This window comes from Eimeria tenella, genomic scaffold, assembly GCF_000499545.2.
Source record: "Eimeria tenella Houghton genomic scaffold, Eth_scaff12, whole genome shotgun sequence".
Lineage (NCBI taxonomy): Eukaryota > Apicomplexa > Conoidasida > Eucoccidiorida > Eimeriidae > Eimeria > Eimeria tenella.
Genome location: NW_013541485.1, coordinates 278,048 through 300,703, shown reverse-complemented (window position 1 = coordinate 300,703; position 22,656 = coordinate 278,048). Strand labels below are relative to the sequence as shown.

The 22,656-nt window shown below is 57.2% G+C and overlaps 1 protein-coding gene across 1 annotated transcript in view; it reads left to right on the top strand.

The window, feature by feature from the left end:
• Positions 1–852: 852 nt before the first annotated feature.
• ETH_00027000 (uncharacterized protein) overlaps positions 853–22,656 on the top strand; it is a gene marked incomplete at both ends in the record, with an annotated part of 32,611 nt that continues 10,807 nt past the window's right edge. Inside the window, 8 exons of the mRNA XM_013373102.1 lie at positions 853–4,419; positions 4,716–8,012; positions 8,215–8,301; positions 8,460–10,123; positions 10,308–13,710; positions 13,951–14,064; positions 14,212–19,685; positions 19,916–22,495. Coding sequence (XP_013228556.1) covers positions 853–4,419; positions 4,716–8,012; positions 8,215–8,301; positions 8,460–10,123; positions 10,308–13,710; positions 13,951–14,064; positions 14,212–19,685; positions 19,916–22,495 — 20,186 coding nt within the window. The remainder of the gene's footprint in view (positions 4,420–4,715; positions 8,013–8,214; positions 8,302–8,459; positions 10,124–10,307; positions 13,711–13,950; positions 14,065–14,211; positions 19,686–19,915; positions 22,496–22,656) is intronic.

The following is a 22,656-nucleotide window of genomic DNA, read 5'->3' as shown; positions in this document are numbered from 1 at the left end:
GGCACCTTTCCCCCAGTACAGGAGTAGGAAAAGCTGGAGCTCAGAAAAGCCATCAAAGTATCAACAAGAAGCCGAAGTACCACGTCAAATATGAGGCCTTGTTGGGCACGGACCTAACGGATACTAGGGCAGCGGCAACAGCAGCTGGAGGAGGAGCTGCTGCAACAGCGGCAGCTGGAACAGCAGCAACGGCAAGAGCTGTTGTAGCTGACCGAGTGCCGCAGCAGCAGCCCCATATACTCTGGTGGAGGCTAAACAGCGGTTTCTAATTCCTCAAGGCTTCGTTTTGTTACTTCTGGTTGATTTCTCCGGGTGTATCGGCAGCGGCGGCTGCTTCGCTGGGGCACCGCTATTGCTGCTTCGTCCAGTGCTTCTGGAGCCCACCGCAGCAGCAGTTGCTCTTCGTGCCCTTCTACCATGCAAAACCCCTCTTGACTAGCAGAGGCAGCAGCGACATCAGCAGCGACTACGACAGTGTCAACGCTAGCACTGGCAGCGCCAACAACAACAGCAGCGAGCCGTGTAACCGGGAACCAACATCTCCGGTGCATCAGAATTAGGAATTTCCATCTTGGGGACCTTACGAAGCTGTTCCTGTTCACTGGAAGGTCTCTTGGTGCTTTTCGGACTTACTGTGTGTCCAAAATACCTAATGGATGGTGCCTTCCTGCCCCAGACCCCACTCAAGCCTCGGAGCTACCCAGCATTACTAGACCCCATAGAGGATTCCTTTCAGCATCTGAGCGTGGCAGCGTCCCATACAGTAGGAGCAACAGCATCACTAGCAGTTGCGTGGGTGCAGCGACAGCCGCTGAAGCACCACCAGCGCTCGCAGCGGCAGCAGCAGCTTCAATGACGCCAGAGAGGGTCGCCGTGCCCCAGGATCCTCCTCCTGCTGATATGCAGTTTCCAGGGGCCGTTCCAAGTGGGACTTGGGCTCTCCAAGCCTTTTCCGCGGCGTTTGAAGAGCAAGCGGCAGCATCAGCTGGTTCCGGAACACCTGCCAGTGCTCCGGCAGTTGCTACGGCTGTTGCTGCCGCTGCTGGCACAACTCAAGCGCATGGTGTGCAAGATGGGACCTCTACAAGCTCCTGTCCCGCCCCTATAAGTAGCAACAGAAACGCAAGAAACAGGAACTGGGGCATGGGGTCCGCGATAGCTTCTGCAGCACTTCGGTTGCCTCCCCCTTGCCCATTATCCTGGCTGTTGTATGATGCTGATGGATGGGGTTCTCCGGAGGGTCCTTCAAGTCCACGCAAGCGGGAAGGCTGGGGACCTGACAGTAGAGGGTTTGGGGGTTCCTTTGTAATGGAGGGCTCGAGTGTAGGCCTCATGGAGAGACCCTTGGGTCTACTGCCTCCCTGGTTTGGTGCGCTTCCTCGGCTACTTCTGCAGCAGGAGGTGGCATTAATGCTCACTGTAGGCGCAGGGAGATCCGTGCTAGAAACGTTCACGGAGGTTGTTCTGAGGGAGCAGGCTGCTCGAAAAGCGCTGCAACGTTGTGGGGACCCTTGGCTGCAGCGAGCCGCAGCGAGGAGTACTGCAGCAGCAGCAACAGCAAAGGGTACTGTCGCTGCTATAGCTTCTGCAAAGGCGGTTGCAGGCACTGCTCGCACCGCGGAAATCCCTGCACGCGCACCAGTAGCAGGGGAAGAGCGGGGTGTAGCAGCAACGTCAGCTGCTGGAGCATCTGCGGCAGTAGCAGCACAGCATCAGCTGACTCTGCCCCCCAAAAGGGTTCAGGGCCGCCTCTGGGAGGCAGAGGCTTTTGGGCCTCCTGACGAGAGCCACCCCGAGCCCGTGGCTGGCCCCTGGCAGGAGGCCCTGGAGCCTCACCCCTACGGGCATACTACGCGAGGGGCTTCCCACTTGCGGGGGCCTTTGGGGTCAGCCACGCAATCCAGCGAGCGTCCAGAAAATTCAGACCAATCGAACCTATCTGGAGCGTCGGTACCACCTGCAGCTCCTGCTTCGGCAACCGGTACAGAAGCTGCTGCTGCAGCTTCTGCCACCACAGCAGCGGATATTGAGAGCAGGGCGAGGCGCCTGCTGCATCAGCTCAAAACTTTCCCGCCTTTTAGTCTTGGAACCACCAGAAATTATGGGGCCGCCTGGGGTGTTTTTAAGGGCAATGGAGCACAGCGGGAGGCCCTTGAGCTGATGGAGCAACTTTGGATGCATATGCAGCAACCTGGTGTCAGTGCAGCAGCAGCACCGGCGACGACGGCAGCACGAGTTGCCGTCAGCGAGGCAGCTGTTAGCGCTGCCCTGCGGTACGGCTCTGTGCGGGAACTCTTGTTGCTGCTTTTGCTGTGTCTCGCTGCGTTGCAGCATAAACAGCAGCAGCAACTAGGCGTTACAGGAGTAGATACTCGGGCCGTGCCTTCTTCGTCAGTTTATTCGTTAGGACAAACCTCAGATTTTGCAGGACCAACAGCGGGAGCTGCAACAGGAGAAGCGGCGATACAACTGCAGGGGGAGGAGGCGTCTACTGTTGCTGCTGAAGGCGCAGCTTGGGGAGATGCTGCTCTGGAGGAGCTCCAGATTTTGTCTCTTCTAAGGGACTTTTCGTGGTCTCAGCGAAGCCGCGAAGACTGCGCGTATGCAGGGGCTGCCGCAGTTGATATTACCACAACAACAACAGATACAGCAGCAGCAGTCCCACTGAGAGGCCGTGCCTCACTCGTCGTTACGTCCAACCCACGCGTTGTGGCTTGGCGTCCCCACAGTCCAGCACGTGAAGAGTTTCGCGAGCAGCAGCAGCAGCAGCAGTCCGCTTCTGCTGCAGCAGGCACGCTATCTGTTGCCGCAGCAGTTGCCGTTGCAGCAGGAGATCCGCCAGGACCTGGACATGATGCTGTTGCAGCTTTAGGCCGCGGCAGCGACTCTGGGGCATCTTCTACAGAAGAGGAAGGTGATATTTTCACAGAGGTGTCTAGACAGCGAAGAAGCACAGCAGCAACGGTAGCCGCTCCCGAGCCTGTAAACGAAGGCGACCCAGACATGCCTATAAGCGTATTTCCAACGTCCAACCAAGTGCTTTCTTCACGGCATCAGCGGCAGCAGCGGCAGCAGTTGCTGCAGCAGCTGCTCCAGCAAGAACACGACCAGGAGGAAACGTTTGTGATTCCCAACTGGACGGGCTTGCGGCCTTTCGAATTGCCTCGAGGGGCGATTTGTGGCGTCCGTTTGCTACAGGAGCCCAATCATACGCGGCTTGGGTACTTGTGTTTGCCACGAGGTAGCGATTTGGAATGCATAGACAGCTCACTGCCTTCAGAGGAAAACAGGCACAGCAGCGCCAGGTTGCGTGCAGCATTATGGCTGCCGGATGGCCGCGGCTGGAGAGCTCCTTTGTCCGTTCGGGACGAAGTATTGATGTTGACAGCAGAGGAGGCACTGTCCTCTACCCATGTGCTGCTGCAGCAGGGGCCTCAGAGGCCTCAGAGACTCAAGGAGATGCTGCCACCGCTGCTGCTTGCAGGAGCAACAACAGAAACGCAGCTTTTACACACGCAGGAGCAGCAGCACACTGGAGAAGCCTCTCACGCCGCTGCTTCTGCAACGGGATTGACCTCCTCTGTTGCAAGTGGAGCAGCAAGCGGTTCGTTTGTAAGAAGAAGCCCAGCAGTTGCTGTTGCGCCTACTGCTGCTGGAGAAACAGGGGAGTGGGAGGGTGGCGATGCCCCTGCAAGCACGAGCAGCAGCTGCAGCAGCAGCAGCTTGCGGGATGAGTGGTTTGCAGCGGCAGAGACACGCGAGTGGGCCTGCGAGGGCGTTCACATTTGTCAATTCCGGCTGTCCGAGACCTTAACTGCGGCGGCTAAGGTAGAGGGAACAGACCCGCCCCCCCACCCCTTGCACGCCTTCCAGGTAGGGGTGGCTTTATGTGACGCCCAAGGCCATCTTTACGTCGTTGAGAGACCCTCATTATCAGCGGCAATAGATGCAGACTCATGCAGCCAGAGGGAGGTGCTGCATCGCTGCGGCAGACTTGAGGGTCCTCTTGTAGGGACACCTGGATGCTGCGCAATGAGCAGCAACGGGGACACATGGGCAGGTGTACTTCACCAGGAGTATAAGGCTGGTTCTACTGCTGCTGGAGGGAGTAGCAGCAGCAGCAATGGCTGCAGCCCAGAGCGCAGGCGTCTGATTTCTGAGGAGGAGAGTGCATTTCCAAAGAGCAGGGCGGCATCCGTCTCACCTGTTGCAACAGCAGCAGCAGTGGCAGATGCAGAAGGGGCTGCGGGAGGAGGAAGGGACAAATGGCACTCGTGCAGTGGGGGGGAGAGGACGCTCAGGCGACTGGAACAGGCTTTAGCCGGCGGCGATATTGGGGGAGGCCGGCGCAGTTGGAATGTAACTTTAATACTTGACGCAGACAAAGGAGACCTTTTGGTCTTCGTAGAGGGACGGAAGGTGAGCCAGATGTGAGAAAGTGGAGTGCCGACTTGAGCCAGAGAAACTGGCAGGCAGGGATGTGGGTCGAGGCTGAGACAGGCAGACAGTGAATGTAGAATGCCTCGAACATCAGAGAAATAAATAAATGGTGCAACACATCTGCATAGATGAAGATGAGTATGCAGAGCTAGCTGAAACATCTGCACGACAGTAGCTGAAACATCCGCAGGGCAGTAACAGGTAGTCGTGTTTCACCCACACAGTGGCACGAAGTCAAGAAGCATAGGTGAATATTTGTGCCATTATGACTGCAGGTCTACGCATGCCACTGTTTGCCGGTGCTGCCGCCGTTTCTGTGGGGTGGCACTGGGAAGGAGACAGTGGGCTACCGATTTTGCGTTTCTCTGTCTTCGTCGTCTCAGTCGGCATCCCTCGTTTTTCTTCCTGCCCTGGGAGGCCGTGAGCTGCGGCAGCTAGTGGGGCAGCAGCTGCAGCACCGCAGCACTGAGTTTCTATACGTGCGGAATGCTGCAGCAGAACCCGCGTCGCTGCTTGCCGTCGTGGCTTCTGCACTGCTTCGGCTTGCCGAAGGAGCTCATACCACGCTGCAACAGCGGGAGACAGCAGATAGGTTTACTTTCCAGCCGCAGCAGCACAACCAGCGGCGGCGTCGAAGCGATATTGGAGACGCTTCAGGAAAGGCGCGTTTTGCCTTCGCCCTCAGGCCTGACAGTGCCGCCTTGTGGCTTATCTATTGCTGCATTATCGTCAGCATACGCACTCTGCAGCAGCAGCAGCACTTGCGTCGGATACAGGAGCAGCGACAAGGCACAGAGTCGACAGATATAGGCAAGCCTGAGGCAAGCCAGGAGCGACAACATCAACACCTGGTGCAACGCCAAGAACCAGAAGATCATCAGGAGCAAGAGAGACTTCGGGGGCGGCAGCAAGGAGCTCAGCCCGAGGTGTTAGAAGCAAGGCCGTCGTGTCGGGTTTCACCTTCAGTGGTGAGCTCAGGAACAGCGGCAGCTAGCGGCAGAACGTGCAACGCAGCAGCAGCTACGGAGAGCTGTCTGCTGTCAGCAACTATCTCCCTCTTGCGTCTTTGGTCACTAGTGCTCCCATGTTCTGCAGCAGCCGCTGCGCAACGCCCTGGGTGCACCAGCACGCGAGTTACATACACTGCAGCAGTAGCAGCAGCAGCTCTGAATAGGAGAGAAAACCTTCTCGGGGAAGTGGCGCCTCTCTCGCACATACTGGCGGAGGCGGAGACAGCAGCACCACTGCTGTCCCCTGTTCCCGCAGTTGCCGAGTGTCTGGCCCACAATTGCCTTGGAGGAGCAGCTGTCTGCTGCAGGGACTTCAGCAGTGAGAGTGGGTGTTCCTTGGGGGTATGGCTATCGAATCTGCCTGTGGCCTCTCACTGGAGATTCCAGCTGAAGGCTGCTGCACTGATTGCTGCATGCGGTGCCCGCGTGGACTACTTGCGGCTGCTGCCCACGTCTGGCCTGCTGCCGTTTGCTGGAGGTTCTGCAGCAGCAGCAGCGGCTGCTTCTGCGGTTACTGCTGGTTCTGAAGATGCTGTAGTTTCTGGAAGGGCTGACTGCAGAGAAACTGAATGCGTTAGTTTCTTTTCGGGGGCAACTCGTGCCGCCGCGGAAGCCTTTGTAGAGACACTGCCTCTCATCCTGCGGTGTCTAGACAGCTTGGCTCTCGTTTTAGCAGGGTCAGATGCTGCAGCGGTCGGCACGCAGCGGCCGCGTGAGGGGCAGCAAGAATGCTCGCCCGTTGTAATAGCTGCGCTGGGAACTGTCGCGTCAAAGGCGTTACATGCGCTTTCTGCCTCCGCTGTTGCTGCTGTTGCAGCTGCACATTGCCCAGCTCCGCTGCTCCTTCAGTTACAGCAGACACTGCTGCGGATTGGCAGGCTTCCGGTTGCTGCTTCGCCTAAAATGCCGCGTGAAAACGGCAGCAGATTAACAGGGAACTCGAGCAGGGTTGAGTCACTAGGCTTTGGTAGGGAGACTCAGCAGTTACAGCAGCAGCTAGAGGCTGAAGCTGCTGGGGTTGAAGTGTCAGCTGCTCATCTATCTTGTCTTGCTCTGAGAGCGCTAAGGCGGCTGCTACTGCAGCAGTTTGCTGGCGTAAGACGAGGCTTACTACACGCAGTAGAAGAGACAATTCTTGTGTGTCGTTGGTCAGGCGTACACACAGGGAACCATAGAGAGCAGCAGCAGCTTAGAAGAAGAAGAAGCAACAGCAAGGTTGCAGCCGCAGCGTCACTAGCGCAGGCGGGATCGAGTGCGGCGGCAGCACAGACAGCTGTGGCACCAGCAGTAAATCCAGCACCAGTTGAAGCAAGGCCGTTCGAGCCATCTTTCCCTGTTTCGTCAGAGGGCAGCAGTGACGAAGGTCGTGCTTTGCAGTCGTCTGCGACGGCCGCATCGGTAGGGCAGCAAGAGATGTTTGCCGTGGGAACTTCGCAAGCGGCTCACCCGTTAACTTCTTCCTTGGGTGGCTCCCAGGAGCAGCAGCAGCAGCAGCAACAGCAGATGCAGCACCAGCAGCAGCAGCAGGCAGGAAGTTCCCCGCCAGCAGCAGACAGTAGTAGCGTTGCAGGGAGTGTCTCCAGTCTGTCCTTCACAGAGAGCAGCCTGACAATGAAGGTGCGGGACCGTTTGCACCTTCTCGCCCACTCCATTAACTGCATGTTCGCTGCGGTTGGATACAACGGCAGTGGCAGCAATGGCAGCAGCAACTTCGAAGCACCAGACAGTCAGGTGCAAAAAGTGATGTCTCTGGTGCTGCTGCAGCTGCAGCTGCTGCTGCGGTTTCGGCGACACTCGCTTGTTGATGCGCTGCAGTTGCTGCTGAAGAGGGTTCCTCCTTTGGGATCCAGTGGAATGCCCCGTCCGGAGTCCCCGTCTGTTCGCGTGGCTTTGCTGCTACACGAAGTTGATGCATTTTTTCTGCGGGTGCTTCCGCAGCTCATGCTGCTACAGGGGGACTTGGCCACAGTGGCAAACAGGGCTAACGCTGCTGCTACTGGTCCCTTAAGCTATAGTCCCTCGAAGCATCCACAAATGCAGACACCTTCCAGTAACAGCTGCAGCAACAGCGACAAGAACAGCAGCAGCGAGAGACCATCTTCGGGCACAGAAGATGTTTGCTGGAGTGACGGGTACAATCGGGAATTCAAAGAGGACGTGGCAGTGTACGTACTAGAGACGCCGCACCCCACTGCCCCCTTCGAGGCTCAGAGGTTCGTGCTTGATTTTACCGCCAAGTGGGGAACAGCCGAGCTGGTGCAGGTCCCGGGTTCTGCTGCTGCAGCTGTCGCTGCTGCTACAGGCACTAGTGGGGCATCTCAGAGCCGCAGCAGGCGCGCAGGAGGCAGCAGCAGCGAGGGTGCAGCATTCACTGCGGCAGATGGAGGTTCGGTTGGTGGAAGTGTGGGGCCGGTGGGTAGTCCAAGATCAACTCGAGCTGCAGCTGTATCTCCGTGGCTGCCCCACGAAGGGGGCCCTCCTCTCCCTTTTGCCAGACGCGTTCGGATTCAGATAGACCCGAGGAGCTTTGCTGCAGCGCAAAAAGGAGAAGTTATCATAAAGGTTGGCTTCCGCTGCCTCTTGTGCTAATTCTGCTGCTGTTCCTGCTGATGAGCCTTTTTCGTAGGTTCGGAATGTTGGTACCCTTTGTGCCGCCATTGTTGTTTTCAGTGTTTCATGTTGTGCGGAAGATGGCCGATATTTATTTTCATACTGCTGCAACTGTGCTTTACTGTGCTTTTGTTTTCGGTGTCACGCGTTACAGGTTTTGAGCTCCCAGGGTCCCAAAACTCACAGGGTGCGGGAGGGGACTCAGCAGCGATTACGCTTCAAGGATGTCAGGAAACTTGAGGTATGCAATTTGTGTTTCTCCTGACGTTGCTGTTACAGCGCAGGAGATTTGCACTCACTTCTGCAGTTGGGTTCTTCAGTACTGCTTCCAAGTCTTCTTCCTGATGTTGTTGTGGCCACCAGTTGTTTTTCCGTCGTATGCTGGTGCTGATGTTGCAGATATACGTGAGCCTAGCATCAAAGGGAGGTGACTGGGGGCTGCGCGTAGTGGTGGAGGCGACGCGCCGGCGTTTACTTTTTTCTGCGGGCGGTCCGCACCAGCTACGCTTGGCTGCGGCTGATGCAGTTTCTTCTTTTCTGCTGCATTTGGCAGATGATTTGAGTCCTCTGAGGCCCTGGGGAGGGCGGGGAAGTTCTCAGAAAGACGTGGAGTCGCTGCAGCAGCTCGCAGGCAATGATTTTCTGCATTCCGCCAGGGCTCTCAGTGGCCTTCTGCGTACGGGCATGGCCCGACTGCTACCCCCGGAACTCTGGTGCTGCCAGCCCACCGAGGCGCCTCACTTTATTGCTCCTGAGTCAACAGCAATGCTAGTAGCCGCAGCAGGAGATATTGTGCCTCCTACAAGGCCGGCTCCATGTGTGTCTATCCCTTGGTCTGCGGGGCGCGGAGCCCTTCTTGCAGCAGATACTCAGCTGCGCCAGCAGCAAATGCAGCAAGTGCAGCAGGGGAGCACAAATATCGCTTCTGAAACTGGCGCCTTGCCCCTTGATAGCGGTGCTGCTGCTGCTGCCGCTGCTGTAAATATTAATGGCGCAGCTAGCACTAATGTTGGGGGATGTCCACCTTGCTTCGGTGGGTGGGTATGGGGCGAGGAGAGCCCGGGGTCGATTTTATCTGAGTTCATTTGCTTGGGCAGCTTGCGTATGCGTCGTGTTGAAGCATTTATAGCAGACCGTATGCCAGCGCAGCTGAAGCAGCAGCTGCCGGCTTTGTTGCCAGGCTCATTCCTGCGCATGCGGTGGCTGGAGCGCGCTGTCTTCGCGGCTCACCTGTGGGCCATCCCGTCGCTTTACAGACTTTTCGCGGATCTGGTAGCCCTCTTAGAGGATCAAGGCCCTCCCAGTCGGGAGACCTCTCCGTTGCAGCAGCAGGAGCAGCGTTTGCTGCAGCTGCAACAAGGGTCTGCGCGATTCCTTCTGTTGGCGGCATTATGGCACCACGCAACGCAGCAGGCGCGGCTTCACCTGCACGCGAAGGCGCAGCAGGCCGCTAGTCAAGGCGGAGGGACTTCTAAGAAAAACCCCCAACTGTATTTCAGTGCAGGCAAAGCTGTGGAGACAGCCGTGATAGCCGTCAGGGCCATTAAGCTGCAACCGCTGCAACGCGACCCCGTGGAAGAGTTTATTGTTGATGCAACTGCATCAGGGGCAGCAGGGAATAGTAGCAGCAGTAGCAGCAGCATGATGGGCAGCTCCGCGAGCCAGTTGCCAATGCGTCGAATCTTCGCGGGTCTGGTGGAGAGGTTAAAGAAACACGCTCCATTGCATGCGGCGCTGCGGCTCTTGCTAGGAGACGTCGACCCAGCATCCCTGCGTATTTCCCTAGAACTGCTACAGGGAGTTGGTCTGAGGGCCGGCGTTGCGGCAAGAGGGTTGGCTGTGCTTCTGCAGCAGCTCCAGCCTCAGCTGCATGCAGCACTGGACCCAAGCGCGTCTAGCAACAACCACAGCAACCACATTAGCAATGGCACCTACCTAACATGTCTTGTCGTTGACTCCGTTTGGAGGCTGTTACGCCTTCTCCAGAGCACTTCCGTGGCCTTCTTGGGTCCCCCAGGGGCTCCCTCGCTCCCTGCGGCCTTTACTGCGGCGGAACTTCACAGGTAAACACACATTGCTCCTTCGTTTTCTTTCGCGATTAGCACTACTGTTGGTATACAAAGATGCTCCAGGGGGCCTTTTCCTGCGGTCTTCGAAACGCACGTGATCGTGCGAGCTTCCGGAGCCTCCAGTGCTGTATGTAGCTTTTACGCTGCTGCGTTTGGTGCCGTGGTTTTGCTTCTGCAGGTGCTTGGTTACAGATTACGAAGTTGTTTGTCGTTCGTTTTATGCCTATTTACTCTCGGGCATTCCTGCTGGTCCCCCTCCTCAGCGTCACCAGCAGCAGCTGCATCAACGGCAGCTGCCGTGGGTTCCCCCTGTCGTTAGACTAGTACTGCAAGAACGTCGTAGTCGCTCAGGCGGGGTATCCGCGCTGCCTGGTTTGGCCGCTCTCTGTGTATCTTTAGCATCACACCTTTGGGGGCCTCCAGGTGCTCCCGCTTTCCAAGCTATACATAGTGCCGGGGTGGACGCACAGAGCCTCACAGCAGCAAGCGCCGTCTTAGGGCGAGCCTGGCTGATCCCGCATCTGTTGTACCTTCTCATGATGCTTCTTAGGGCTAGCTGGGGCGCACAGGTTCAGCAAGCGCAGCTGAAGCGCCTCGACAGTGATGATTTTAGCGCCAGCAGGCACGGATGTTCACGGGTAAAGACGACGGCGGATCCAGTAACAGTTGCAGCAGCAGCTGCTGAGGATATCGCAACAGTGACAAACTGCTGCGTTTCAGTGATGCGTTCAGTGGGTGACGCATTGCACCGTGTCCTTCAGTGGCAGTCTGCGCTGGTGGCACAGGACGCAGCAGCAACAACAGCAACAACGGCCACAGTAGCGAAGCCAACAAGAACAGGAGCTGCTGGAGACCGTCGCAACAGCAGCACTAGCAGCAGACCAGCAAGCATCTGCCCTAGCGATGCCCTCGTAGATGTAGCAATTGTTTTTTTACCGGCTTCTGTAGATGCAGCAGGAGCATCAACACGAACGAGCTTCAACGGCAGCACCGTCTCAGGTCTTGGGGGCTGGCACAAAGGGTCGCCGTGGGAGGAGGTTCCATCCGCAACACGGGAACCGGGCGGCGTTCGCTGCTGTCCTGCAGCTGCTCGTGTGCTGCAGCAGTACTTCACGAGGACACAGAGGAGCCTCCTGCAAACTGCAAGAGGGCCGTGTTTTGTAGAGGTTTGGGTGCGTACGGTTGGGGCAGTGCTCTCTGAGTTAGCGATGCAGGAGCAAGCGTTAGCCAACAGTAGCCACAGCAGCAACAGTAACAGCAACAGCACCAGCAGCAGTAAGAATAGGCGCAGTTTGGTTGCTTTGGGTGTAGTGGACACACGAGGAGTTACAGATGCTGCAGCCCGTCTATCTTTGCCAGTGGAGGACACCTTCGTCCTTGCATCGCCCGCCTTACCTGGTTTCGACGACAGGGATGACGCTAGATTTTCAGAAGAGGTATCGGCAGCAGCTGTTCCAGCAGCACAAACATCAGCAGCATCATCGGCGACAGGAACTACTGGAGCAGCAACGGTAGGGGGAGATGGAAATAAGGGCAAGGATTCTCATCATGTGGAGGCAACAGCGACTATCCTGACAGCCGCAACAGCAGCAGGCACTGCGACAGAGAGGGTAGTTACTTTTGCACACCGACTGCCTTCACCCATGAAGGGAGGCCCACCGCAGCCCCTGCTGCGGATATACGGCCCGCCTCCAGAGGCCCTTCTGGCTGCTGCTGAGGTCGCTGCTGCTTGTCAGTGCGGTCACGCTGACGAAAAAGCTTTTGAAAGGGGGGACGAGGAGGACGAACAGCAGCAGTCGCAGAAGCAGCGACATGACGCGGGTTACTGCGACTGTGGGCGTCTTTTCTTTCTTAATGGAACGAGGGCGTCTGCGAATGCGTGCCCACCTGGAACCCGTGTTGCTGCTGCGGTTCGTGTTATCCCACCCAAACAGACGTCATCAGCCGCGGCGGCAGAGAGAAGCAGCAAGGGAGTATACTTGCTGGGGCTCTATGGAGAGTTACAGCAGCCAACACCCCGAGTGCTCCAGGCTGCGCAGCGACGAAGCATTCGTGCTGCAGCGTCGCCTCGAAATTTGGAATGCCCCACCGGGTCATACGGAGAGGCTCACCTGGGGCTGAGAGCTCAGCTTCGTGTTGCCCAGGAGGCGGCAGATGCTTTGGAGGTCCAAAAGCTGTGGCTAGCTGCTGCAGCTAGCTGCGCAGACAAGCTCTGGCTCGTCTTTAGGGCATGTCTAGCCGCCTGCGGCTCTGCCCTTGCCCTAGGTTCACCATGTGGCCCTTCAACTCCACGAGCTGGCAGCACAGACGCACGGAAGTTGAGTGTTGATGACAGCAGCAACAGCAGCAACACCAACAACACCAGGAAGTGCTGCTGCTGCTTAGACAAGACGAAGGAAACGATTTCGCCGCTGACTCAGGCCGCACTGAATGAGATATCGAGGGCTCTGTGGTGGGCACTGCCTCACCTTGAACACTCGCCGCAGCAGCAGCGACAAACACTTCTTGCAGCAGATGGGGCAACCGCATCCGCCTCAGGTGCTGCAGTGGCCAAGGCTGACTCACAGACAGACCCGCAGCAGCCATCCACGACACGGCATTTTGCTTCGAATTTCCTGAGGCTGCTTAGTGTTTCTTCAGTAGCTGGACCAGCAACAAGAGCAACCGATGCATCGTTGCCGTCAGTGCAGGAAGCAGCGGACCGGTACCTGCACATGACGCCGACGATGGAGCACCACTCACCTCCAACAGCGGGCCCGCAGCTGCTGGGAATAGGGGCTTCTTTCCTGGCGGATCTTGTGTGGACCGGCGTTGTTTCGACGGACGAACATCAACAGCAGCATCGGCGGAGGCGCTGCAAGATGCTCTGCATGAAAGCGAGTAGACGCCCCCCACTGTGTTTGACTGCGGAAACTATTGCGGTGTGCCTGGTGCAGTTGCTTCTGCGGTGGCTACTCCAGCACGCGCAGCGACGTCTCATCAGTTTATGGCTACTGCATGAGCAGCAAGGCCAACTGCTGCAGAGGCTGGTGGCAACAGCTTGTTGCGGACGACCCTTGCTGGGCCGTCTGCTGCTGCGGCTTGTGCATGCAGCCATTATATCTGCTACCAGTCCCTGCAGTGCATGTGGGCTCCCCATTGCTGCGACAGAGAGCTTAGAAGCTGCTGCTGCAGCAGCACCATTGCTACCCAGCGCGCCGTGCTGGCACTTGCTTTCTCTCACAGGCCTTGGGGTTCGCGAAAGTGACAGCGCTACAACTCATTCTACTCATGCTGTTGGCGCTCACCTACAGCAGCAGCGAGGAGAGAAGGCCCAGAGCCACTCATCGCCAAAAGTAGCAGCTGGCGGTGGTGTAATGGGAGCTGCATGGCCAAAGGCAGCATCAGCTACTGATCTGGCAGCAACAGCAGCAGTAATCAGTCCTTTGGGCCTGCTGCGTCCTTGGGGGAGCTCCGTCTCTCTACGTTATGTCCTGCTCCGGGCTGCTTTTCCCTTAGACACAGATGCAGCGAGTTGGTGGCGCCTGGAGATCTCGCTGCCCACTGCCGAGTTTGAAGTGGTTGCCCTCACTGGATATGATGTCAGGCTTCATGACGGCTGCTTCTTCTGTTCCCTAAGCTGCTTTTGACTTCTAAGACTGGCGGTTCTGCCTTGGCTGTTGCTTTCTCCATAACATTTGCTGTACTTGCGGCTCCCATTATGACCTGGGGTGTTGCTGCTCTGGGGCCTTACTGTTTGCTGCCGTGACTTCGGATAGGAGCAATGCGGTGTTGCTGCTGCTGATACTGTTGTTGCCTTCTCGCTGCTGGTATGGTTGCAGGTGCGGCGTCTGTGCAGAGGCCAAGAGCGGCCACCGTCTCACAAGGAGCCACAGCTGCTGCGTTTCGATGCGTTTGCGACTCCTGTGAAGGAGGGCTCAAGGTTGCACCTCAAAGTTAGTCTGCTGCAGCACCCTTTGCATCCTGCTGCTGTACCTGTGTTCGCGGTACTGGCTTTGCTGCTGCGGCTCCGGGGCCGAATCGCGTGTGCTGTAGGGTGTAGCGACTGCTGTTTCATGTGTTTGTATGCCCTGCGTTTCCAGTGCAGCAGCAGTTCTCTGCAGCAGCACCTGCGTTCATTGTACACTCCACTTCGTCTCCAGGGGTCTCTCAAGAATGCAGATGCATTGTCTCTCCCCCAAGCTTTCCCAGCCTGTCTCGACGTTGTTTCTTTACCTGTTCCGAAGAAAGGAGTTGTAAAATTGCGCACCCTCCAAAAACCCTTGAAACCTGCGCGCCTGTTGCTGCCTCATGCGGTCCTCCATAGAGTGACGCCTCGTTCTACAGCAACAGCAGCAACCGCAGCAACAGCAGCACGAACGCAAACAGCACCAGGAGCAGCGACGACGCGAGCAGCGCTGTCGGAACGGTATAGCCCATTGCTTGGCCCTATGCGGACTCTGCACCTTTGCGTGCTCACGTTGGAGCCCTTTGCTAGCGGCATTTCTCTGTCCGTGCACCGTAAGTCTGAGCAGGTGAGCAAGGGTCTACGCAGGCGCCAGACCCTAAAGGAGCTTCTCACAGCTTCCATGGGAAACGCCAAGTCTGAGCCTGCAGATAGCTCAGCCTTCGTTCCCGTGCCTTTGCAAAGACTACCCATCAAGGAGCCATGCAATGCTGCTCCTGCTCAGCAGCTTCACTTTCGACATCACACCCAGCGGTGCACGCAGCAAAAAAAGCAACAGCAGCACCAACAACAGCAGCACCAACAAGCGCAGCAAGAACAGCAACTTCAACAGCAATGCCCGCGAGAGCAACAGCAGGATAGAGACCTGCAGCACTTGTTGCAGTGGCAATGGGCTGCTTTATTTGGTCACTGGGGACTTCAGTCTCAAAGCGTCAAGCTGCAGCGAGCTCTCGTGCTGCAAGACCTGCGCAAAGATGCAGCAGGCCAGCTTTTGGAGAAGCAAAACCATCAGCATTCTAGCCAGTTGCCTCAGAAGCATGATGTTGCTGTAGAAGAGGCCCTTGGGCAGTTATGTGCTGCTGGCGCTGAGCGGCTTGTAGGCCTGTTGCAGCAGCTGTGGCAAGCTGTACAGAGTGTTGCTTCCACCTCCTCGAACTTCCGCGTGCAGCCGCTCCCAGTTCGTGAACTTTTGGCAGCAAACACGAATAATGGTTCCGCAAGAGCCTCAGCAGCAGTTAGGGGTACCAAAGTGTATCACTTCTTGCACTGGGAAACTGATGAGGGAACACTGCAGAGACTCAGGGCAGCTGTGTCTAGAGCCCAGGCACTGCTGCGCGTGCTGTCTCTTCGGGCTGGCAGTGCGTCTCAGCCACCGTCTACGCTGCTTCAGGAACTTACTGGTTTGTCTCTGTCGTCTGTCTGCTCACCTCAGCAAAAAGAACAGCAACAGCGGCAGACAAGCACGGAAAACGGCAAAGGCAAGGGGCTTTCCTCGTGGGCAACGCCAACAGTGCTCCTAGACTACTGGGGAGACGCATGGGAGCTGTATGATCCTGAGGAGAGCTCATGTCGCCTGTGGCAGTCCCTCTTGTCGCCTGCAGTGGTCTGGGAAGGGGCGGAGGGGCAGCAGCAACAGGAAGACCAGCGGAAGAGGGGGTCTGCTGCTCCCTCGGTGCACACTTCTAGCACACCAGAAGCTTGTGGGAGCAGCAGCAGCAAAGACTGGAAGCTGCAACGGCAACGTGCGCAGGTGTTAGAGGATGCAGAAGAAGATGTTTTTTGTTGTCGCTTGCTGCAATTGTTGCCGAGTGATGCTTCTGCAGCCCTTCGAGCTTTTCTCTTACATCTGCTTGAGAACGTGGTCAACGCTTGCAAGGATTCCGGAGACACTTCACTTAGAGCGGCTGACATCCCGCAGCATGCAGCCAGCAGTGAAGCAAGAATTCTTCGTCTCAGTCTTCTGGGGGACCTTATGCACGTGCTTGGTGCAGTATCTGCTGCTGATGAAGTTGTAAAGCAACACCGGCAGCAGCAAGAGCCACCTTTGCCTGCGTTGGCAGAGAAAGACGGGGGTACACGGACTTGTCTCCCACTGACCGCAGCAGAGGGGCTAGCTTACCGCTTTGCCTCCATGCTACTGCAGCAGGTGTCTCCACTAGCTGCCTGTGCATTGCCTTTGCTGCGGGCGGCCCCGACTCCCGCTGCTGCTGCTGATGCAGTAGCTGCTTCTGTTGCTGCACGGAGCCAGAGTAAGCGTAGGCCTTTTGAAGGGAACGAAATGGAGCTACGGGCGTGCTGTGACGGAGACGCTCTGATATCAAAGCAGCTGGGTGACACCCCGCAGTTGCTGGGGATCAAGGCAGATGTTACATTCACGCTGTTACGCCTGCTGCCGGCAGCTGCAAGATCTGCGTTACATCCAGAGGCAGCAGCAAAGGAACTGGCGCCCCCCGATAATGCGGCATCATTTTATTCACCTTCACCGGGCACAGCAACACCGGTAGCAGCAGCATCGTCAGGTGCTGTGACTGCGGCCACACCTGATGCAGCTAAGGCGTCTAGTAAGCCAGACAAACCAGTGGCGCTGGTCCGGGTCTCTCTTCTTTTGCGCCTGCTGAGCAGGTGGGGCTTTTTGTGTCTGCCTGCAAAAGACAGTGATTCGCGGCGACTGCTACGGTGTATCTACGATGCTGCTGCCCCTTCTGCCGGTGCGGAGCTGGCAGCTGTAGCAGCGGAGGCCAGCAACTGGCGACTGTGCCCTGAGGGAACTGCTCCATGGAGTGCCGTGTGTCGTGTCGCGTCGCTTCTGCCAGCTGTTCTGCTGCAACAACAGCAGGGGAAAGCAGGCACTGTGGCCCGTCAACAAGCTTTGAAAGGCTTGCTAAAGGAAGTCTCAGCGGTGGGGTTAACTCGGCGTCTGGCGGTTGCTGTTGCAGCTGAGGTGCAGCGCAGCTTTGACCAGAAAAAGGTGACGTCTGTTGAGGCAGCCTCGCCAGATACAGCACTGGCAAGAGTAGCAGGTGAAACGAGGCCTGTAGATGATGCATGGCTGCTGGAGTCTGGAGGGAAGGGCAGAGACTACGACATCCCGGATGAGTTGCTTGTGGCGAGTAAAGAAGTGCCAGATCGATTTAGCTGCAGCGTTTCGCGGAGCGCCGCAGCGTACAGAGGGCATGTGAACACGAGCCGGCTCGAGCAACAGTTTTTGCTGCCGCGCTGCTGTGGGGCATGTACAGACGTGCCCAAACGACGAGGAACGGCAGACAACATGGCTTCCGGTTCTGCAGCTGCTGCCTCCGGCAAATGCGCGTGTGTCCAGAGTGTTGACTCAACGGGTCGCCTTCGGCGGAGTCTTGTAAGCCCTCCTCCCCTGTGGGAGGGCAGCAGCGAAGGTGAAAGCGACTCCGATGAGAAGCAGCAACAGCAACAGCAGCAGCAACAGATGCGGCGGGAGTGGAGACGCGGCGACGTCGATGCAGACTCTCTGGAAAGCTGGACGGACAGGGGCTCTGACGAAGAGCTGTCCGATCGGCCGCAGCAGCAGCAGCGGGTTGTTATTGCGGTGGTGCGACCACGACGGGCTGCTGCTGCTGCATCTCGAGGTGCTCCAGAGATGTCTAGCTCTGAGGAGAGGGAGAGCGACTCCAACGGACATCGGTCGCCAGGAGATACAGATTTCGAGCTCGTGCTGCCTGTTGAAGGGGAAGGTTGGGCAGATGGACCTTTAGAAGTGGCTGGCCCTGAGGCTGTAACTTTGTTAAGGCTGTTCCGTGGCGTGCTCGATGACACTAGCAGCAACAACAGTAACAGCAACAGCAACAGCAGCAGTAGCGAGGGCAATAGCAACGACGACAGCAACAATGAGGACGACAACAGCAACAGAGAAGGCAGCAGCAACGAAGACAGCAACAACGAGCACAGTAGCGCCAGCAGCAACGACGCCAGCAATACAAACAGTCACAGTAACGGCGACAGCAACAGCAGCAGCCGCAACAACAGTCGCCGCAGGGCTAATAGGCGATCACGGGGGCAGCAGCAAAGCAACTCAGCTAGGGAAGACACGTCAACTGACGAGGAGGCGACGCAGGCAGCGGCCCGGTCAATTTTGCGGCAACTAGTGGTGGCTGCTGCAGCCGCTGGGTGCAGGGAAGCAGCAGCAGCAGCCTCGACAAATGTCCTGCGCATAGGTATTCGCCGCGCTCTCCGTCGCCCCCGAATTCCGAGCAGCAGTAGCCGCAACAGCAGTAGCAGCAGCGGCGACAGCTACACGAGCCGTGGCAGAGTTCGAGGAATAGGTCGTCCTCACCGTGGGGTGCGCCGAGTTGGGAGAGACTCGCGAAGTCTCGCTGCCCGGTCATCGTCCCTAGCTGCAGCGGGAATAGCTTCCGGAAGCCTGTGGGAGGCAGCGTTGGCGCGGCGTGGACTGAGAGCGGCCGCAGAGCCGAGCCTCGTTTTCGATGATATGCAAAGTGCAGGAGAGACAGTGTCTGATGGGGACGCACCAGTTAGCCGCTTTGGAGACAGGGCCTTCCATTCACGTAGCAGCAGCAGCAGCAGTGCCGGTGGTTGCTGCGTTCTGTGTGGGACCTCACTTTGGAGACGCTCTGTGCTTGCGCGAATGAGAGGGAACGCTGCTACAGTGGCTACTTCTGCTGCTGCTTCCGGTCTTTCATTTTCCCTTTCTGTTAATCCGCAGGCGGCCACAGAGACCGCAGGGTCAGCCGCTGCCGAGCAGCAGCAACAACAGCAACGGTATAGATTCGCATGGGAGCCGAGATGCGGTAGACGAAATAGCGACAGCAGCAGCTGCATCAGCAGCCTGAGCGGCTGTTTCGGCAGCAACGGTGATATGTCGCTTCGTTTAGTGCGTAATTATGCGCGTGTGAATCCGACGTCACTCAATAGTACAGGAGCGACTACTGATACTGCAGCGGCCGTAAGTGACGCAGTTACTTCTGGTCAAGACTTTCTGAGGAGGGCATTGAGTGACAGCGAATGCTTACAGCATCATGCTGCTCGAAGGCAGCAACAGCACCAGCTGCAGCACCAGCAGCGTATGATTCGCAGACACACTGGAGGTTATCCTTCCTTCTGTAGGGGTTCTCTGCGGCAGGCAGCTAAGGCAAGGCTCTGCCGATTACTGTTGTCAGGCTACAGGAATGGCGATTCCATAGGCGGCTCTTCGGGAGCCCCGAGCCTTTGCAGTCTTCCACTGTGTGGTCGCTGCGCTGAACTGGGCTGGGCGTCCACGGGGTCTCTGCGATCTCTTGGATGGCCGCCCATGCCCTCCACATCTGCAACCGCGGGTGCCTCAGCTGCAGGGTCAGCAGCAGAAGCTCCTGTTAGTGCTCTGCCAGGCCCATGTTTACCGTATTCTCTGTCTTGCGTAGACAGTCAGTTTGGAGACGACGCCTTCAGCGCAGCCCCCACAGGGGGTCCTGCGAGCCTGATGGTAGTACGGTGTCCGCGATGTGGTGGCCGTCTTTGTGGGGTGAAGCCCCCCGAGGCGGAGGGGAAGTGGCGGTGTGATGGCCTAAACCCAGAGGGGCGATGTGCTGCGGGCCTTATGGAGTTTAGGTTGTGGGCTGGTGCACAGAGACATAGATGCAAGTAAGTTCTACCTTGTCTCACTTCGGCTTGCTCCAGTATGCTCCGTCTATCCCTGGGTGTGCATTGGTCGACTCATATCTTTCGACCTGTTCGTTCTTGGGTTTCCATTCCCCTTGGTGCCGTGGCTGCCGGTTCCTTTTCTCTGTGCAGTTTCGCATTCGCGATCCCATTTACATCATCCCTCTTTCCACCATACGTGCTATTCCTCTGTGGTTTGTTATGTGATGTAGGACGGATGATTTTGACTACTGCGAGGCCTGCCACATTTATAAGGCAGCTCTGAACCGCAGAAAATCTGTGTGGCGTGTAGACAGCAGCCGCACTTTGCTACTGCCTGAAGACCCACCAAGTGTCCGTAAGGGCGTCTTTTTCTGGCAGCAACCTTCGTGTGTGCGTTCCGGTGTTTCTTGTGCTGCGCCTAGTGCTGCTTCTGGTGAAACGCCGCCGGCAGATGGCCACGTGACTTCCACGCATGTATCTGGCAACAACAATAGCAGAGGAACAACGGGTCTTTGGAAGGCTTTGCGGGCGGACGGTTTGCGTCCTTTACCTCCTCCTGATGAGAGAGTAGAGGAATTGGTGGCAGATAAGGTGCGGGGAAACGCGGACCGCGTGAATCCGGGCGTACTGCTGTGCCTGCCAAGTAGTCTCATGTCTCCTAAGCCTCCTGCTTCTAACCCGGCGGTAGTTCAGGCCGTGGAGGTACCGGCGTCTCTGCCTGCTGCCAGCAGGCAGCAGCTGTCGCGACTGGGTTGCAGTCATTTGTTTCCTCTTTATCACAAAGATGCCGAAACACTGAGAATTGAAGGCGTTAGGGCCCCCAACGAGAATTTCCTTACCCTCATTCTGGTTGCAGATGAGAACACATGGCCTCTCGTCTTGCAGGCCAGATTCCAGGACACATCCAGCTCAGGCCGCAGCAGCAGCAGCTTCGGCGTCGGCACTAGCAGCAACAGTACGAGCAGCAGCAGCAGTGCTTCTTCTAGCCTAGCTGTCGAAAATCGGCAGCTATTTGCTTCTTCTGAGAAGCTTCTTCTCAGCAGCTATGTCAGGGGACACTGGAGGGGCAGCGCAAAGACCGAGGCTGCTAGGCGGCCCCCTTCTCCATTCAGGGATGTTTTTGCTAGACGGGATATTTCACTGGAACCAAGCAACAGCAACACCAACAGCAGCAGCAGCAGCTGCAACGTTGATGCCAACTGTGTCGATGAACATAGATGGTACGTGGACATACACCGCGCTTTCGGGCCTGCCACAAGCCCCTTGCGCTTCAAGGGCACCTTATACATGAACGGTGAAATTGTTTACTGGAGTCTTGCTTCTCCTGTCTTAGCGGCAAACCCTCCAAGGTTTGTTGCAGTGAGTGGTGCCGCTTCTGCAGAGGGCAAAGAAAGCGAGGCAGTTTTCTTCGCATCTCACATGCATAGGCACCTTCAGTTACTGCTCCCCGCGACACTACAGGAGCTCAACAAGTACACGAATGCACATCCGGCAGAGCTTTTGTCTGCCGAACCGCCCCCTTACGCGTCCTGCAGATCCCCTACGTTTGCAGGCGAAGCAGCAACAGTAGTGGCAACGGAGCTACAGCAGCAGCAAGAGCGAGAGGTTGTTAGACTGTGCACTGAAGCCACGAGAACGGCCATGCAGCAGCAGCCGCTATTGCAAGTACAGCTCCCGATTGACACGCAGCAGCGCCAGGGCCTCACTGCGGCAGTTCGATGCTTTCAGTGGGAAGCGGCGACACAGGCACAAAATCTACTGGTGCAACTGCTCCTGCAGGAGCCTCGAGCTGCTCTGCCTTTGTGGCCGCAGCTTTTGCGGGCGTTTGCTGATATTCTGCGCTCAAGGCCTTCCCTTAGGGAAGTCGTGGCGGAGCTCTTCGTTAGAATTTTGCGCGCTGCAGACACAACAGAAGAAGAGCAGCAACAACAGCCGCAGCTGCAGCTGCAGAGAGAGCTGCAGCAGCAGCAGGAAATCCGGTTCTGGGCAACAGTGCCCCGCACACTGCCAGGTGTCAAATTAGGGGTGGAGCTGCTGATACAGTTGAGAAGCCTATGTCTTCTTGGACTGATGTCAGTCGGACTGCTGGAGTTGCATTTCAACTCCGAGTTTTCTGCCTATAAGGCCCTTGTGGAGGCCCAAGAGAAACGGGAGGAGACAAAGGATGCTGCAGCATCTGTTGAGGGCACGGAGGAGGGGACATGTCTTACAGCCCCAACAGCAGCCCGCCATCTGCTGCGGCAGGTTGCATCTGAGCTACTGCACCCGCTACAGCAACAGCATCGGAAACCGCTGGTCATAGAGAAGACAGTTAACGGGATTTTCAGCGGAACTGTAATGCGCTGCAGCGCAGCAACCAGCCATCCCTTAGTGGCTGTTGACAACCTACGCCTCTCTCGACAAGGCTTCCTGAATCCCGCTCTTTTGCTGCAGGGACTGGAACAAGAGACATCCCATCCTTATTGCCCCGTAACGGCCCTAACAGGCAAAGCGGAGGCTTTTGTTCCCCCAACGCACAAAGATGGGGTTGAGCAGCAACAACGAGTGGAGTACCATCAGGAAAGGTCGGGCAATCCCGCTGTGAGTTTTTCCGCCGAAACCAGTTCTAGCACCAATAAGAACAGCAGGAGCGACCGTGGAGGTGCCGCATTTTGTCTTGGCGACTCTCCGCTATTTGGTGAAGAACTGTCTCCAGCATTCTCATGGGCAAGAGGCAGCGTCATTCGCTTCTGTCGCCTCAGCGGCACGCGTCTAGGCGACACCTTAAGGTTTTACTCACAAGGGGAGCCAGCGTGTGTAGCTGCTTACAGGTTTGTTTTTGTCACCTACGTGTAGCTAAGCCTGCTCTTGTCGCCACTAATGTCTCTGCATATGCTTTTGCTTCTGCTGCAGACTCCCTAGCGGCTGGTGCACGTCCTTCGCTGCTGCATACACCGTTGTGGTGTAATTAGGTTTAGCAGGGGTGGCTTGT